General features: G+C 36.0%; 1 protein-coding gene and 1 pseudogene across 2 annotated transcripts in view; both read right to left on the bottom strand.

The window, feature by feature from the left end:
* The window catches only part of MIS18BP1 (MIS18 binding protein 1), a 47,725-nt gene that overhangs the window by 4,851 nt on the left and 23,643 nt on the right, over nucleotides 1-19,231 (bottom strand). The window contains exons 9-13 of one of the 2 annotated variants that reach the window (XM_027572680.2): nucleotides 18,597-18,693; nucleotides 14,509-15,313; nucleotides 5,755-5,927; nucleotides 4,860-5,020; nucleotides 2,418-2,566 (exon numbers count right to left, since the gene is read on the bottom strand). In XM_027572680.2, coding sequence (XP_027428481.2) covers nucleotides 2,418-2,566; nucleotides 4,860-5,020; nucleotides 5,755-5,927; nucleotides 14,509-15,313; nucleotides 18,597-18,693 — 1,385 coding nt within the window. Of the gene's footprint in view, nucleotides 1-2,417; nucleotides 2,567-4,859; nucleotides 5,021-5,754; nucleotides 5,928-14,508; nucleotides 15,377-18,596; nucleotides 18,694-19,231 lie in introns of both variants that reach the window. The other variant, XM_027572679.2, reaches the window with a different exon arrangement.
* LOC113910443 lies at nucleotides 10,281-18,941 on the bottom strand (annotated as a pseudogene).

The following is a 19,231-nucleotide window of genomic DNA, read 5'->3' as shown; positions in this document are numbered from 1 at the left end:
ACACCTGGTGATGAAAACCCTCAATTAATTTACAGCTTCCAGCTAACCGCTGAGTCATTTCTTTTTAGCTTATTGTCCCCCCTCTCATTCTTAGCAAATAGGCTTGGCTCAACTTACAGACACAAATTGAAGCCAAACAGAACGGCTGTTCCCATTTCCCCTACAGTTCCTAGTCCTGCTTATGACAGTAAATACCAGCTGAGCACCAATTCTAATTCTCTCTCTTGGCTTCAAGATCCTTTATGATCAATTATCCTTTACTTTATGATAATTTGGAAGCAACCTTAAAGCTGACATGTAGAAATTTCTAAATGTGTGACTGTATTAAGATATTAATGTGAACCACACACACTGCTGCAGACCTAGTCAATAAGTTGGGCCAGCTGTTCAGGGTCAGCACCTCATGAGTCTGTTGTCCTGTACGAAAAAAAATCACTTCTGAAATGATAAAACTGTTTCATTATTTAAAATAAAAAGGAAGCCAATTATTAGAGCTGGTGAGTCAAGATACTATAGAGGCCTAGGAAACTCATTTTTTAAAAGTTTTAGGAAATATATTCATGATACAAATGAGTCCACCATGTGTTCTATTAGGGGAAAAAAAAAAAAGATGTATTTTCATCATTGTAAAAGTGATATAAAAAACAAAACAAAACACCAAAACTCACTTCAGTGTAATTCTACAGCCTAGAGGATAATGGCTGGTGATGTTTTTAGTCAAGAAATTTCCTTTCTGAATACATGTTATGTTAATTGGAATATTGTTTATAATTTAATTTCTTAGCTTTTAAAATCTATTGTAAACTGAACATTATTCTTTGTTGTTAAAAATTCTGGAAGTCATGATTTTTAATTGTTACATATTACTCTGTTATATGGACAAATCTAACTTCTTAACTTTATTGGACATTTAGGTCATTTCAGTATTATGTTTCAGGATGAACATCTTTGTACATACATACTTGCCCAAATCTATTTCCTTATAACTGACGAACAAAGTTCAAGGGCCAAATGGATGAATATTTTAAAGCTTTTGATGATTTGGCCAAAGTGCTTACCAAAAACTTTGTCCAAAATTATACTCTCAATATACTTTCACCTGCAATGAATACTAAATCAAAAACAAAAAATATCTTGTGGATTGCTGGGGAAAAATGATGTTTTTACCAAATAAATGCAAATTAAAATTTCACTAAGCTTCAGGAGAGGACTGAATAATTTTTTTCTCAGGTGTTATTATCTGACCTCTGCCTCACACCCATGGTAATTACTCTTCATAAAATCAGCATTGTCCTGCTTGATTGCCAAATGGAATGGCTTATTTTCAGGCCTCATATTTATTACTTTACATCTTTTCTCTGTGTCATTCAATTGCTGGTCGCCCCTGATTTTTCTTAATTTTATTCATATTTCAAGTAGTTCCTATATTCACATAGTTCAGAATTCAAAAAGTTTCCCTCTTATTCTCATCTCCAAGTGACCTTAGTTCCTTTTTGTAGGGATCACTAATGTTTTCAGTTTCTTATGTATTCTTTCAGATATATTTAATCAAAGAAAAGCAATTACATATATATGCACATATATATGCGGATAACATATACAAGTACACACACAGCCCCTATTTACACAAATAATTCACTGCATCTAACTTTTTCACTTAATATATCTTGAACATTTTACCATAATAGTACATAAAGAATTAATTTCTATGGCTACATTAGGTACCAGAATTTGATTAGCATTTGAGTTGCTTCCAGTCTTTTGCTATTATACACAATACTTTAATAAGCTGTGCAGTCACTATTTGAGAAGCAGGACTGATAGGTCAAAGAGCATGTGTACTTACAATTTTGACAGATATTGAAAAATTGCTGCTTGCAGAAACTGTACTAATTTACCTTCTCACTAGTAATGCATGAGAATGGCTTTCCATTCCTCTTAATTTGTAGGAGTGCTGCATTAGGAAAATTAGCCTTTTCCTCTGATGAGTTCCATATTTTCTTTTGTCAGATCACTGTTTATCTTTTGATTGCTTATGGTAGTTGGTAGGGGGTAAAACTCTTATCTGGTTGACTTTACGATTCTTTTTGTTAGTGTCTTCTGAGTCTTGCATCATAGTTTGAAAAGACTTTCACTAATCGATGATTATCAAATAATCCTCCAAGGTTTCTTTAGGTATATTTTATAGTATAATTTGTTATGCAAAGCTTTGATCCATTTGGAATTTATCCTGATGTAAAGTGTGAGCTGTGTCCTTACACTACTGAACAATATCCCTACTTGTTCATCCTTGACTTCTAGGAGCTATGCTTTCTTAATTTTTTTTAAATAACTCTTCTCATTATTGACATCTACTACCCAACTCATGAAATGTTAAATGCTGATGCAGAGAATTACAGTATCATATGCATATTTACCTATTTATAGAGGCTAGCATGCCAGGACTGACATGCTGACACTGAGGAGTTTTTGCCAATGGAAAGACAACTGATGATGGAGTTGTTGGATTTTTGTCCATACTTGGCAGAATATCATCCTCTTCTGCACTGTCCTGGAGACTTGGCAACTAGAAAACAAATATTTATTACCAGCCAGCAGACAACCCTAAAAATGGAATTTCTCATTATCACTAAATGTTTTTGGGTAGGCTAATAAGTTGTTTTCCTCCTTATAATTTTCCAGCTGAGATAACTAAACATATTAGTGGTTACAGAACAGAGCCTTGGCCTTTAAAAAATTTTGGTTCTATTGTGTTAAACAGAGACAATGACGCCTATTTCTAAAAGTTGCGAAAAGACCAGGGGTCACCAAATGTTTTCTATAAAGTGTCAGATAGTATTTATTTTAAGCCTTGTGGTCCATACAGTCTCTGTCCCAAATATTCAATCAACTCTGCTGTTGTAGCATGAAAGCAGACATAGCTAATAAACAATGAACATGTCTGCGTTCCAATAAAATTTTGTTTCTAAAAAATGTGGCCTGCCAGATGTGACCCATGGGTCATGGTTTGCTTACCTCTGTAAACAGAACAAAACAGAACTAATTCATTGATTATTATGCTTGGCACTTAATAGGAACTCAAGCAATACTAAACTTTTTTGTATATACATTTCCAATAAACAGTTCAATCCTTCATTAAGATTTTACCTTCCTTTACATTAAAACCTTACAGAAACCTGAAATGATGGTAGAATTATATAAAGGATATAACCCCTAAAGGACCATGGTTGTTATGCAGGGAACATGGTAAGAGCCTCAGATGGTCCTTAAAATACCTCCCTTTATTATCTCATGCAATAAATAATTACATAGGCTGAAAGACCCCAGATAATGATGTTACTAAATTCTTAAAGCACTGTGTAGCCTTTTAATATTGGAGATGATGTAACAATATTAAGAAAGAAGTAAATAAAAAAATTACCCCCGAAGTTTAGCTCACTAAAACAACTCTGAATTTTTACACTTCTATCAGTTGTATCTATCCATTTTTGCATTAATCTTAATATACATTTATATTCTAGAAATAGTCTCAAATTTGCAATTTTTATATTGTATTTGACTGTTTATGAAGAACATCCTTATTGGATATATACATTGCTTCCAGTTTGCTGCTGTAAAGATAAACCTGCAATGAATAACTTTGTCAAGATTTTTGGCTTCGGGCACCTGGGTGGCTTAGTCAATTGAGCGTCTGCCTTCGGCTTAGGTCATGATCTCAGGGTCCTGGGATGGAGCCCTGCATTGGGCTCTCTGCTCAGTGTGGAGTCTGGCTCTCCCTCTCACGCTCCCTCTGTGCTCTCGCTCTCTCAAATAAAATCTTAAAAAAAAAAAAAAAAGATTTTTGGCTTCTTTTGAATTTCTTAGGATAAATTCCAATGAATACAATTAATCTAATGGATCTTGAACATGGCCATGATGCTTTCCAAAATGTATGATTCATTTTACATCCACTCATGTATGGCTACATCAGTATCTCCACTGCTTTTGTTAGTGGATATTTTCACTTATTTTTACAAAAGATTCTGTAACTTAGAATATATACATATGGTTTACTTAGTTTTCCTTTGATTGTCAGCTAATATAACCACCTCCCCAAGTATTCACTGAGTCTTCTGAATTTTTTTCTTGCCCACTTTTTCCCTGCAATCTTGACAATTTTTTTTAAAGATTTTATTTATTTGAGAGAGAGAGCCAATGAGCATGAGCGGGGGAAGGGGCAGAGGGAGAGGGAGAAGCAGACGCCTCACTGAGCAGGGAGCCTGACACGGGGCTCGATCCCAGGACCCTGGGATCATGACCTGAGCCAAAGTCAGATGCTTAACTGACTAAGCCACCCAGGCACTCCTTGACAAATTTTATTAATTCTAGTAACATCTGAATTACTTCTTCATATTATAAACATTGGCTTTGTTTGTTGTAAATATTTTTTCCCAATCACTGAAGTTTTTAGTTATATGATTTTTCATACTACAAAAATTCTTTTATACATTCAAATGTCAACTTTGTGCTGCCATTAAATCCCTCCACTGAATTTACTATACAGTAGGTAATAACTTTGTAAGTTTCCCTCATTGCATACGAAATTTTAAATATATACATTTAGCCTATTTAAACATTTCTGGGTTTTCAATTTGGCTTTACACCCATTACCTTTGGAACTCAATGACGGGTAGACTCTGGACACTGATGAGAAAAGCACGTACTGGCAGACTGCTTCCTATACTATACTTTGGGTCATGTCTGTGGAACTATCAATCCTTGGCCTAAATATTACAGATGAACACTAACAATACGTAAAAATGAAAGATGTAAAAGTCAATATAAAGAAAGCAATGATTTCATGCACTTAAGACTCTTACCAGTATTCTTTGATTCTGCAAAGGTGTTGTACTGAAAAAATCATCATGATCATCTTTTGGCAACTGTTCCAGAAAATCCCTCATTTGCTGCTTCCTTTTAAGAGTTCCCACTTTGGCCGTTATCTTAATAATTTGCTTCTTATCAGCATCACCTATCTTGCCTTAGGAGTCAGCAAAACATTTCATAAGGATTTGGTCATTTACAGTAACTGCTCTAAAGTTAACAGACTTTGTAAAATCTAAATTATATATTTATATTAAGTAAACTCATCCTCTATTAGTAAGTCTCCTATATAACAAAAGATTCTTTCTGTACTGGGATCTATGCAATATAATTAGCCCACAAGATACTCATGAAGAAACTACATAAGATAGCCAGGGTGAGGCAGAAAAGGTCTTTACCCAGTAGGAGAAAGGTTACCTCCTACATTCCCCTTGCTGAATGCCTAATTTATTGATTTTGTAAAAATATAAACGAATTAGGACAGGGACAGGGTAGTCCCAAAGGTTAGTATAAGCTCTGTCATAAACCCTGAGCAGGCATGTGTATTCCTGGGGAATATGAAAACTAAACTTATTCTGAATTTTATTATGAATTTCTACCCAAGTGGCCTCAAATTAAATTAGACTCTTAGAATAATCCAGATACTGAAACCTTTAGATCTAACTGCAAATTTCCTAGAACAAATTCAAAGCACAAGGCTGCTAAGGCTACTACTGATGGAATTAACTATCTAGAGAAGACTAAAAAATTAAACAGATGATCTTCAGAATTCTTTCTAGCTTGAAAATTTGGAGAAAACATCTGTAAGACAATGATACATGGATAAATATATCTAGTGAGTGATTAGAAATCAATATTGAGAACTAGGCAAAAACAATTTACAAAGGTTACCATTTTGGCCTTTGGAATTGACTGTTTTTTTCTTAGTGACAGGTTTCTGAGATCCTTTTTCTCTGGGATCTTCCGTGTATTTCCTCTGGCATTCTTCAGCAGATCGAGAACCTACAGCCATAGCTACATCTGACCAGAAACCAGGTTTGTGCTTTGGAAGAGATGCAAAAGCACTATGGAGGACCAAAACCAGTTAAAGAACAAGAAATTCAAATCAATAAAAACAACCTCCTGAATGCATACCACTAAATCAATGAGATTTATTGAGCTAAAGGAATTTTAACCAAAATCATTCTAGATAAGTGGGAAGAAGATACTATTCCTTCCATTCAGTAACTTACTTGAGTGCTTAAAATATGAAGATGTAATTTTACATATCTGGTAGGTATCTTCTATTTTGTTGTATTCTATGAAACCTGAAATTCATCTCAGGTCTTTCAACATCTTTTTCCTAAGTCCAACTATCAGTGATTTGATCTTCTGGGGGACTCTAGCATGACTAACATTTCAACACTGTTGCTCAAATCTTACCAGTGCTAACTATATTGGAAAATGAGCTCTTAGTTAAAATTCTTATTAAAAAGTATTATTCTTGCTCTCATTCTATCAAAATTTACAGAATGCAATATTTTACATATGATAATTGAGGGAAATGAAAATTGAAAGAGGAAAAAACTGTTAGTCACTATAAGGTAGTCACCCAAGTTAATAAACGAGTTATATTCTGAAAGTTTATTTGTAAATATTTAGAAACTGGTACACATATTTCTGCTTCTCTCCCTCAAACAGATTTTACATATTGTGGTTAAGCTGACAGTTCAGCCAGAAAAGATCTACGTAACTCACCAATTAACCTATGCAACATTATGCTGGTGAATTTTAAAAACCAGCTCTCTGGGGTTAAAAAGCCCTTATTTGTAGTGTTTGCCAATTTCCATATTGTAAATACCTCTGTCGTGGCTGATTTCAAGCTACCAACGTGATGTCCCTGAATGTGGAGTAAGAAATGTGTGATAGGACACAATTACACAGAATTTCCACCATACAGATACAATTGATGTAAAGAACCTTAAGGCTAGATAATAATAATAAAATGTAGTAAAATAATCAGGAAATGATGAGTTTAGGGTATTACTTAATAAATTTATCTAATTGTAAATCTGTATGAATCAGCTCTTATGAACAGGTAGGAGTTGACTATAGAATACCACTCACTCCATTCATAAAAGGAAGACAAATACTTACAGGCATTAAACACTAATGAGTCTCTACTTTTTTGCATAATCAATCATTCCACAGGTGTCCTAAAGTGGAGAGCTAAAAGGATTTGGAGGCTTAAGCTTTCCTATTTGTGTACATCGTTAATTTGCAAGTACAGAACTGCCAGAAGGACTATCTTTCATAATAAAAATACTTAATGCATTTAATAAGAAATTAGTCTGTAATTAACACATCTCTACTTTATCCCAGATAATTTTAAAAAGCAAATTAAGTCACTCCAATCCTACTAAAAACTTGCATTTATAGGTGACAGAGGGAGAAAAATACAATTTGCTTTTATAACTCACTAGCATAAAAACCAAAGTATTTAATATGACTTTTACATTGTTCTTGTCTCTCTAATCTCATCCTATACTGTTCTGCCCTCATTTTCTGTACTCTGGTTATTTTGGCCTTCTCTCAGTATTTCTAAATATGCTTTCTTCCTGTTTCATTCAAAATGAACTTATGAAAATTTGGCTTAAATAATTTTTATTTGTCCTTCAGATCTTAGTTCAAGTATCTGCTTAACCTAAGTCAGGTTTCCCTGTTATATTTTCATAAACCTCTCAGAGTGATTATTTGCTAACTAGGCTATAAACATGATGAGGAGTACATAACAGTGGGCTGCAACTAAGAATCACTTGAGGAGCTTACATCAAATGTACAAGCAAGCAAATAAGTTATTAAAACAAGCAAATAGATTCACAGACTCTACCCCTGAAGATTTCAATTTAGTACGTTTGCAGTGGCAACACTTTGAATTTTTCAAAAGCTCCTCAGGTGATCATTCTGCTATGCAGTCAGGATTGGATTTGCTTTATATTCCAAGAAGCATTAAGTATTATATCTAATTAAGAAAGCATTATATCTACTTAAGTGGGGTAGCAGGAATAGGTGATGACAAGGAAGGATTATAGGAAGGAGTGACTGACATGTGAAATAAAATATGAAGGACGGATAAAATATAACAGGTGAAAATTAGGCAACAGTACTGGCAAAGAAATGAAGATGAGGAGACAGGACATGAGATCAGGGAATAGAAAGTAGTCCATATTTGTAGTATGGTAAATTTCAAAGGCATGGCTGCAGGTTAGAGCTTTGAGAAAAATGAGAAAAGCAGAGCCCAAACCCAAGCCTGTCATATCTAAATATTTTAATAGTATGCAGTCTGGGCACCTTAACATTTTTTTTAAGGTATCATACTAGCAAAATTGTCTTTTTGGATATGGTTCTATGAATCTTAATGAATATAAAGATTTGTATAACCATGATCACAATTAGGATACATAACAGTTCCATTACACTGAAAAAATTCCTAGTGCTTCCTCTTTGTTGTCCATCACTACAACCACTGGCAATCATTGATCTGTTTTCTTAGTTTTTTCTTTCCAGAATGGAATTCTGGAAATGGAATTATACAGTATGTAACCTTTTGAACTGGCTTTTTTTTTTCACTCAGCATACTGCCTTTGAAATTCATTCAGGTTGTTACATATATCAATAGTTCTTACTTTTCATTACTCAGTAGTCCATTTATTCTAACAGTGTACCATGATTTATTTATGTAGAAAGTTCCACAGAAATCAACAGAGATGAGCTCTATAAAACCACCCCATAAAGCTGTTTGTGAACTTCTGTGCTCACACCACAAATTTTGACATATTTTCATTTCTGTTCAGTTCAGTATCTTTTCTCCCAAGACTTCTTCCTCTTTGACCCATGGATTATTCACAAGTGTGTTATTTAACTTTCGACTGCTTGGAAATGTTCCTGTTAGCTTTCTTTTATTGATTTGTGGTTTAATTCAACTATGATGCAAGAACAAACACCCTATGCATGACTTCAGTTATTTTAAATTTGTTGTTTTTATGACCTAGTCAACATGCTATCTGGTGAATGATCCACCTACCCTAGGAAAAGAATGTATTTTTTCCCCTATTGTTGGGTGGACTGTTCTACAAATGTTGATTAGATAGTTGGTTGATGGTGTTGTTCAGTTCTTCTACAGCCTTGCTAATTTTCTGTCTACTAGTCAATCAATTACAAGAGAAAAGCATTGAAGTTTCCAAATGTGGTTTTACCTAGCTTTTCAGTTCAGTCATTTCCTTTTAGTTCTCTGATTTTGATTCATGTATTTTGAGGGGTTTTTTTGTTAGGTGTATATACATCTAAGATTGTTGTCCTCCTGGTGAACTGACATTTCTTTTATCCTTGATAATTTTCTTGGTACTAAAATCTTTGACAGGTTTTAGTACACCCACTTCAGTTATGAGTTTCCATGGTATTTTTCTATCCTTCTACTTATAACTTACCTATTCACGTTTGATGTTCTCTTACATGGCACTATAGCGGGGACGTTTTTAAATTCATTCTGACACTCTGTCCTAAATGGTACATTCAGACCACTAACATAATGTAATTACGTTTGGATTTAGGCCATTTTATTTGCTTTCTGCTTTGTTCTGTTTTCTACTTCTCGATTTCTCCTTTTCTTTCTTCTTTTGGGTTAAATTTTAGTATTTTATCTATTATATATTTGAAAATACCTCTGTCTAGTTTCTTAGTAGTTGCTCTAGGAATTACTACAGTACTTAATAGTCTACTTAGAATCAATATTTTACTGCTTCAAGTAGAAAAGAAAATTTACCATCATAAGTCCCTTCGTCCTTCCTCTTTATCTTGTAGTTGTTTTATGTATTAAATTTACATATACTCAAAACTCCAACTTAAAATGTAACATTTGCTATGAACCATTAAACACTTTAAAGAACTCAAGAAAAGTCTGTTGTATTTATCCAGATAGTTACCATTTCTCGTTATTCCTTCATTTCTGATATTGACTGCCTCCTTCCTTTCTCATTTCCATTCTGTTATTGAGCCTATCTAGTAAGTTTTTTGATTATTCTATTTCCCAGTTCTAAAATTTTCATTTGATCCTTCTTTTTGTCTTCTGAGATTTTCTAAATTTCTGTTCTTTTCAAGAATGTTTGCTTTTAGTTCCTGGAGTTTTAAATTTTTGACTAAGGGGCGCCTCGGTGGATCAGTCATTAAGTGTCTGCCTTCGGCTCCCGTCATGACCCCAGGGTCCTGGGATCAAGCCCCACATCGGGCTCCCTGCTCTGCGGAGAGTCTGCTTCTCCCTCTCCCACTCCCCCTGCTTGTGTTCCCTCTCTCACTGTCTTTCTGTCAAATAAATAAAATCTAAATAAATAAATAGATAAATAAATTTTTGACTAAAAGTCTGCCTTTATTGGCCGAATAAGCTACTTGAGAGGGATGAAGTGGGAGGAGTGGGTGGCCGGGATGCTCGGCCTGCAGTGCTTCACCATCCTGTAGGTGGTGAAGAACTGGCCCAGGTGCGTCCAATCATCTCGGGCTTGATTTCCATCTGGTTGAAGGTCTTGTCCTTGTAGGTATCACCAGGCTGCCCACCCTCTTGGGCATTATGATCATGTCCCGCAGGTGCTCCTTAACCACCTTGTGCTAGGCCATGGGGGGAGTTTCCTTCTTGGCCTTCCGCAGGCGCTCCAGCAGTGAGTGTGCCCTCCTCTAAAAACCACGGTTCAGCTTCCGCTGCTGCTGGGCGCTGTACCGCTGCATCAGGGGCTCCTGGACTGTCCAACAGCTGGTCCAGGTCCGTGCCGCAGTAGCTGAACTTGCAGAAAGTGCGCTTCTTCTGCTCCACTTCGGCCATCTTGTCAGCTCTTCGGAAAGGCTCTTGGAGCATTTTAATATACCTGCTTCACAGTCTTGTCAGATAATTACAACAGCTGTATCATCTCAGCATTAGCATTTTTTTTCGTGAGTTGAAATTTTTCCTCTTTCTTCATATACTGAATAATTCTGGACTATTTCCTAGGCATTTTGAAATACTGTAAAACTCTTGGTCATGTTTATCTATGGAGAATGCTTATGTTTTTGTTTTAGCAGGCAGTCAATCTGGTTGTAACCTGAGCTATTAATTCCAATCAGTCTTTCGTGGTTGTAATTTTAGTATGTCCTATTTTTAAAGCTTTGCAGTGCTATTATAATAATCCTGTGTGGGGGACACTGAGTGGCTGGCTGGCTTAGAAACTGGGTGGCAGTCTACCTCTTAGTTCAGTTGTCAGTCTTGGGTATGCTATTTAGGATCAAATCCTCACATGTGCAACTCAGGGGTGAGCCCAAAAGTTTATCAACAACTTTATATAGGGTTGCTTTCCCTAGCTCCTCCTCCCTTTGCAATTTTTAGTTCCCCAGGGTTCCTGTTTTGGGTTCTCTGGAAGAAACCTAGGGTTTTAGTTACCCAGCTCTGCAGTACACTTCATACAGCTGTATCTTTCTGCAGTGCCAAGCACAAAGGACAGAAAAAGAAAAATGCAACACAAACACAGGTTGCCCTACCTTTTTTTTTTTTTTTTTTAAAGATTTTACTTATTTGAGAGAGATAGAGCATGGGGCTGGGGTGGGAAGAAGGGGCAGAGTGAGAGGGAGAAGCAGACTCCTCACTGAGTGGGAGCCTGACACAGGGCTAGATCCCAGGACCCTGAGACCATGACCTAAGCTGAAGGCAGACACTTAAACTGAGACATGCAAGCACTCCAGTTGCCCTCCCCTTTTGAGACCTATATGTAATTGGAAGAAGGTTTCCTACTTTCAGAGTTTTAGGTACATGTGGGCTCCACATGCTGCTGTGATTTTCACCCTTGCAGGATTACATGGAGACTGTGACGTAAAAGAAAGGAGAAAAGAAAGAAAATTGAGGGACTTCTACTGTTTCTGAGTGTTAATCGTCCCCTTTCCTTCTCCCCAAGCCAGAAGTGGAGGGCTTTTCTTTGAACTCTTAGTCATGCCTCAGTGCCCACTTCTAAGTTTTAAGTGGCCTTAATCTAGGTTAAGGAACACCAGAGGGAAAACTAGAAATATGCCCCCACTTCATTTCACTTAAAATTCTGGTCTTTCCCAATCCGCCTGCTACTATTTACCTTCCTTTTTTTTTTTTTAAAGATTTATTTATTTATTTTGACCGAAAGAGACACAGCAAGAGAGGGAACACAAGCAGGGGGAGTGGGAGAGGGAGAAGCAGGCTCCCGGCTGAGCAGGGAGCGCGATGCGGGACTCGATCCCAGGACCCTGGGATCATGACCTGAGCCAAAGGCAGACGCTTAACAACTGAGCCACCCAGGCACCCCTACTATTTACATTTCCTGAGTCAACAAACAGCTGTTCCATGTATTCTGTTCATAGCTGCACAGAAAAAAAGACTAGAATTTGCTTTCCTTGTCTTATTGGGAACTAGAATCTTAATTTCAGGCATTAAAATAATCGTAGATGATATGGATATACAGTAAAGGTTGAAAACCTTTACTACAACAAAATGATGGGAGATACAGCTGGAAAAGATAAAGTAAAAGTATTGTATGCTGTCAATGCAAGGCAGAAGGATCTCTATATAATTTGAAGATTGGTAAGAATGCAGGGAAGGTTTCTGATGTTAGAAGTACAATTACACATTAAAATTAATCTGGAGATACATAAAACAGATTACACATATGCAAACAAAGTAAATACAAGGCTACTTCCATAGTTCAGGCAGGCATTAGAAGTCTGAAAAAGAGTGGTGTGAAGAGAAAGGGTGCAGATGGAGTGATCCTACGGAAAAATCTATAGTTCCTTGAGAACTACTTTGATTTAAAAACAAAAATCAATAATGATAAAGTTTAGGGCGCCTGGGTGGCTCAGATGGTTAAGCGTCTGCCTTCGGCTCAGGTCATGATCCTGGAGTCCCGGGATCGAGTCCCACATTGGGCTCCCTGCTCAGCAGGGAGTCTGCTTCTCCCTCTGACCCTCTTCTCTCTCGTGCTTTCTATCTCTCATTCTCTCTCTCTCAAATAAATAAATAAAATCTTTTAAAAAAAAATAATGATAAAGTTTAACCCTAGTTGACTGGAAGTATTACATTTTCAGAATCAGGAATGTCAGGCCAAGTAGATTGGCAGGGGAAAATAAGTTTAGTTTTTGACATATTAAGTTAGAATCTCTTGCAAGTGAGATTTATGGAAAGATGTCCAATAGGCAAAAGGAAATACAAATCTTTTTTTAAAGGTTTTATTTATGAGAGAGAGAAAGAGAACATGAGTAGGGGGAGGGGCAGAGGGAGAAAGAGAAGGAGGACCCCGGAATCATGACCTGAACCAAAAGCAGACGTGTAACCGACTGAGCCACGGGAAATACATATCTAAATACGAGAACTCAGGACTAGGGATACAGAGCTGGGAACCCCTGTTCAAAGAGTAAAGTTAGAACTATGGAAGGAAAAGATCACTGAAGACTACATTATCACAGCAAGAAATCAGCAAAACCAAGAACTTTGGAGAAGGAAAATTCTCTGCCTGAAAGTAAGACAGAGAAGGAACATTTAGGAAAATGAATGAGAAGAAACATAGTGGCACAGCGATTTCAAGTGTTTCAAGGTAGATCTGAAAATCAATTCTAAATGTTATTAAGGTTAGGGAGCACTCAAGCAAATGACTCACTGATTGTGGTATGTTTCTATATTCTCTTATCAATCACATCTTCCTTTATTTCTATTAGATCATTCCCATCAGCACACCACCATACTCTGGCTGAGTCCTCTTACAAATAAGCAACCAAACATACATTTTCCCTTATCTTCACACTCTTCTATTCCCTATCCATTTTTTTGTTCCCTATCACTGCCAATTTCTTGTGTTATCAACCTAGGTTGTCTTCACTCTCTCATTCACTCCCCACTGCTCAAGTACGCTCTAGCTTCCAATGCTACTGCACTACTCAAACTGCTTGTCAAGTCTATGCAGCTAAACCCAGTTCTTGTCAGACTTGGTTTATTAGCGGCACTGACCATGAAACCTTGGATGGGTCACCTAATTTTTGAGGCTATTTCTACTCTGCAAATGCAGGGGAAAAGACCATATTAAATAATCTGCAGGTCTGAATTCAGCTTTAAGGTTTTGTAATAGTAAATGTAACTATAAAATATTTCTTAAAATATGATGATCTGAGACAGGAGCATTTCTCTGTTAAAATATTTTTCCCTACCTTAATTGAGGTATAATTGTCAAAATTGTATAAAGTGCACATGGGATCACTTGATATACATGTTCAGTGTGAAATGACAACCACAATCAAATTAAATAACACATCCACCCCGTCACATAGATACCCTTTTCTTGAGGGGGAGGGTAGCTGTCTTGACAGATTAAATGGGAAGGAAAGGAAGATTAACTTTTCTTTTGCTTATATGCAAGCTGTAGTACCTAGTAGAAAGTTATCTAGTTAGTACCTAGTACCTAGTTGGAAGTTATCTGTATTCTCCCTCCATTCTTTGTATAAATTTCTCTCCACGTGTTTTTGGATATCTTCCATATTAATGATTAGAGGTCACTATATCAGCTCTTTATTGGAATTTTTAGGTCTTCCAACTGTTTTGTGGCCACTCTAGATATTTCAGAGTCAAATATAACGACTTACCAATGAAGTTTCTGTAATTCCTTCTCATTCCATTCTTCATCCTGAATTGTACCAGGAAAATTTTCAAAGGAATGCCTATTTGTCTCATTAGATCCCATCGCCTCAATAATTGGAGACTCATTCCTAATACAAGATTTCTGAAGATTTTCTTTAGCAGAATATCTAGCTTTCTTTTGTTTGATATAAAATTCACTTTCACTTTCTTCAGTTTCAGATTCAGAAATCACTGGGATTTTCCTTGTGGTGGTTCTTGTGCTTTTCCTCGGGTGAACCACTATTTCTTTGGTATTCCTTGCTCTGGTTTTCTTAGCAATTTCAGCTTTCTTTCCAATTCCCTTTTCTGTTTCGCTCTCTTCACTAGACAAATCTGATGAGGACTGATGCTCATAAAATGACATAGATGCGTTTTTGATTTTCTTCAATTTTGGAAACAACCTTGTATTTTTCTTAAAGTCAGAGGTGACTGTTTGGTCCTTTTTAGGACTAGATATTTTGATTTTCTGGTTGACTGTGAGTAAATCACATTGACTGCAATCTTCCTTGTTTTTATTTTTATGATCCACACTATACTCAAATGCATTTTGGAAGGTCTTTGTGGGCTTACTGATCATATGTGCAGTTCCATTTAAGTCTGATTTACTTTCTTTTTGATGCTTTGGCACTGCAAAATCTGTTACTGCTTTAATGGTGTCACAGGACAGATTATACTTCATGCATTTTTGTTCTATCACTTTTTTAGACTTAAGTGGTGTCACTAAAATATAAGCTTCCTTTTGATTAGGAGCCAGACGTTTTCTTTCTTCATCTGAGAAAAACAGTTGTCTTGAGGTTAGAATGTCAATGGATACATTCGATTCTTCAGTTCTCTCTTTAATTTCATAAGACAAAACCAAACATCAAAATCTCAAATTAGCTACAAACACAATAAAGCACAAAATTTTTTTCTAAAATATATTTTTTCCCCATAGACTCCACTCTACACATTACTGTCACTATTACTCTTCCTGAAGTACCAGTCTGTTCAGATTACTGCCCCTTCAATTGTAAACATATTTTTTATATCAACCAGTCCATGACTTCTTACAGTCTACTTAGTGTACAGATAAAAGTCCTCTGTCTGGCCTTCAATGTAGTTCTAATCTCACTGTACTCAATCTGAACCATATTCTATGCCTAGTATACCACTATTTTTCCCAATTTTCTTGATTCTCAACTTTCACTAATATCATTCTACTTGGAAAGTTTTCTTCACTCACAAACCAAATCACTACTTGCTTTATTTATTTATTTTTAAAGATTTTATTTATTTGACAGAGAGAGAGACAGCCAGAGAGGGAACACAAGCAGGGGGAGTAGGAGAAGCAGGTTCCCAGAGCTAGGAGCCCAGTGCTCGTTTCGGCAGCACATATACCAGAGCTGGGAGCCCAATGCGGGGCTTGATCCCAGGACCCTGGGATCATGACCGGAGCCAAAGGCAGATGCTTAACGACTGAGCCACCCAGGTGCCCTTCACTACTTGCTTTAATTCTATTCTCTAATCTGCCTCATCCACACACTTTGTTCTGATTCCCTCAACTGACTGGAAGTTCTCCTTGAAATTTCCAGATTACTTTTATTTTTATTTTTTTTTAAAGATTTTATTTATTTATTTGACAGAGAGACAGCCAGAGAGGGAACACAAGCAGGGGGCGTGGGAGAGGGAGAAGCAGGCTTCCCGCGGAGCAGGGAGCCCGATGCGAGGCTCGATCCCAGAACCCTGGGATCATGACCTGAGCCAAAGGCAGACACATAACGACTGAGCCACCCAGGCGCCCATTACTTTTAAATAATACCATGTTTGACAATGTGCCCTGCATTATAAACTCAAACTTGTCTTATCTTTGAACTAGACTGCAAAAAAATCTTTAATAGTAAGAATTTTGTCTTCATTTTTGAATTTTTTTGTTTTTGTTGTTGGAGTTAGTACAGAGCCTTTCAAATATGCAGTAAATGATAAATAAATATTTGTTAAATCAACTCTTTGGAGATAAAATATTTAGGTGACATAAGAAAACCACTAGGGTTGCTAAAACCTTACTAGGTATGTAATTCCTTACATGAAATGCAAGCTATCCTAGTTAGGGGAACAAGGAACTCTATTGTGTGGCCCCATTATCATCCTTAATGGTGGCAATGGAAACACAGTTTTGCTGAGTTGCCCAAACTCCATGAAGCATCATGGGATAACAATCAAACCAGAACTTGGGAATCTTTATTATACTGTGTCACTAAAGAAAGAAAATTAAAATGAGAGAACTTCTCCAATTTGCAACTTAAGAAACCAGAAGCCAAACTAACTTAGCTTCTAATTATAAATTATCCAATTGCAATTATAAATAATATATACAAATTATAAATCATCACACCAATCATCATAGTGAAATACTGCAACAACCTACACATATTATGTACCATTTTACAAGAAAAATGATAAAATGAAAGACTGATGAGTAAAGTTGGATGCTGGAGAGAAAAGAAGCCACTAAATTATAATTCACGGAGAAGTGTTACTAATCAAAAGTAATCCAGAAAATTTCTACAAGATTTCTCAATGGAATCATCTGTCTTCCTGAGGGAAGTGTTTTCTTTTAATTCCTCACATAAATCTGATTCAAATGTTCAACTGGCACTTTGAAAATTTTGAGCTTTCTAATTTTAAACAAAATACTTTTATTCTGAATATTTTTCTTCATTTTATTAAATAATCTGAATAAAAATTCATCCTATTCTGGATACTTTAACCTAAGTTGCATGATCCTGATAGTCTAAATATCAGGATCTAAATATTGATATCTAAATATCAATCTAAATAGTATTGCTTTTCCTCTCTACTTCTTTAAACACTTAATAAGTGTTCTTCACTTTCATCGCCTTTCACTTAAACAAACTGAGGGTTGCTGGAATGGTGGGGGGTGGGAGGGATGGGGTGGCTGGGTGATGAACACTGGGGAGGGTATATGCTATGGTGAGTGCTGTGAATTGTGTAAGACTGTTGAATCACAGACCTGTACCTCTGAAACAAATAATATATTATATGTTAAAAAAAAAAAAAGATAGCAGGAAGGGAAAAACGAAGGGGGGAAATGAGAGGGGGAGATGAACCATGAGAGAAACAAACGGAGGGTTCTAGAGGGGAGGGGGGAGGGGGTATGGGTTAGCCTGGTGATGGGTATTAAAGAGGGCACGTACTGAATGGAGCACTGGGTGTTATACGCAAACAATGAATCATGGATCACTACATCAAAAACTAATGATGTAATGTATGGTGATTAACATAATAAAAAAAGAAATAAAATAAAAATGCTACTAAGCTGATGGATTTAACTCAATATGAAATTTTAAACTTGCTAATGTATAGAGACAAGGCTCTTTAAATTCTGGTATGCAGGATTTCAATGAAATCATACTGAAAATCGACACACATAGCTAAATGATGGCATTAATTTCATAAAAAAATTCAGTCTTTAAACATTTCTTTTCAATGTAAACCAATAAAGATATATCCCTTTAACATTCCAAAAAGCATATTTAAAATAATGTATAGTTTTGTTATTAAAAAATTAGGGGTGCCTGGCTGGCTCAGTTGGTACAGCATGTGACTCTTGATCTCGGGGTTGTCAGTTTGAGCCCCATGTTGGGTGTATAGTTTACTTAAGAAAAAAAAAGTTTAAAAAATAAATAAATAAAAATTATTTAGTATCTAGATTAAGGAAGGCAAACCTACAATTAAATATGGTATGTAAGGTAACAGATTATTTTATTATGCAAATTATGTTATATAGAAAAACAAAACCCTATTGTACACCTGAAACTAATAACACTGTATATGCTTCAATTAAAGAAAAAAAAGGTATTCTAAAAAAAAAACCCCCAACATTTATAAACATTGAAATACGTGGTTTACCATTTTAGATTTGGAAATTTATGAGACCACTTATATATTTAATATAATTTTATTATATATTTAATATAATATGTACTTTTATTATATTAAAAACATTTCAAGTAAGAGCTGTCTGCTTAATATAAAACCTATAAAGATATATTACCTTGCTTCTGACTTTTAATTATCGTTTCATTTGTTCTTTCACAATTTCCAAGTTTCTTTGAAGACAAGTTTTCACATTCTTTCTTTCCAATTAATTCCTTTAAAACAAAAAGACAGCTTTTTATTTTATTTTTTTAAAGATTTTTTTATTTATTCATTCGAGACACAGAGATACAGAGAGAGAGAGAGAGAGCATGAGCAGGGGGAGAAGCAGAGGGAGGGGGAGAAGCAGACTCCCCGCAGGGCAGGGAGTCCGATGCGGGGCTCAATCCCAGGACCCTGGGATCATGACCTGAGCTGAAGGCAGACGCTTAACTATCTGAGCCACCCAGGTGCCCCAGCTTTTTATTTTAATAACTACTGCCTATAAACATGAGCTCAAGTATTTTCACAGTATGTATCAAGCATATAAATATCTAGGTACTTTTAGTTCTACAAATTTAATTAATGGAGGCATTCAGAAACATTTGCCAGAGTTTAAGCTTTTGGAACCACCAGGTGGATATCCAGTATGTTAGATATTTCCTTTATTGATTTAATACCTGTGATATGTCAAGTGCGCGCGCACACACACACGCACACACTTTATTTAAGCCTCACTCTAAGAGCTAAACTTTCTGTTATTATTGACTGCAC

Source organism: Zalophus californianus, chromosome 6 (assembly GCF_009762305.2).
Source record: "Zalophus californianus isolate mZalCal1 chromosome 6, mZalCal1.pri.v2, whole genome shotgun sequence".
Lineage (NCBI taxonomy): Eukaryota > Metazoa > Chordata > Mammalia > Carnivora > Otariidae > Zalophus > Zalophus californianus.
The sequence above is the reverse complement of the archived record's forward strand: the minus strand, read 5'-3'. Positions and strand labels throughout refer to the sequence as shown.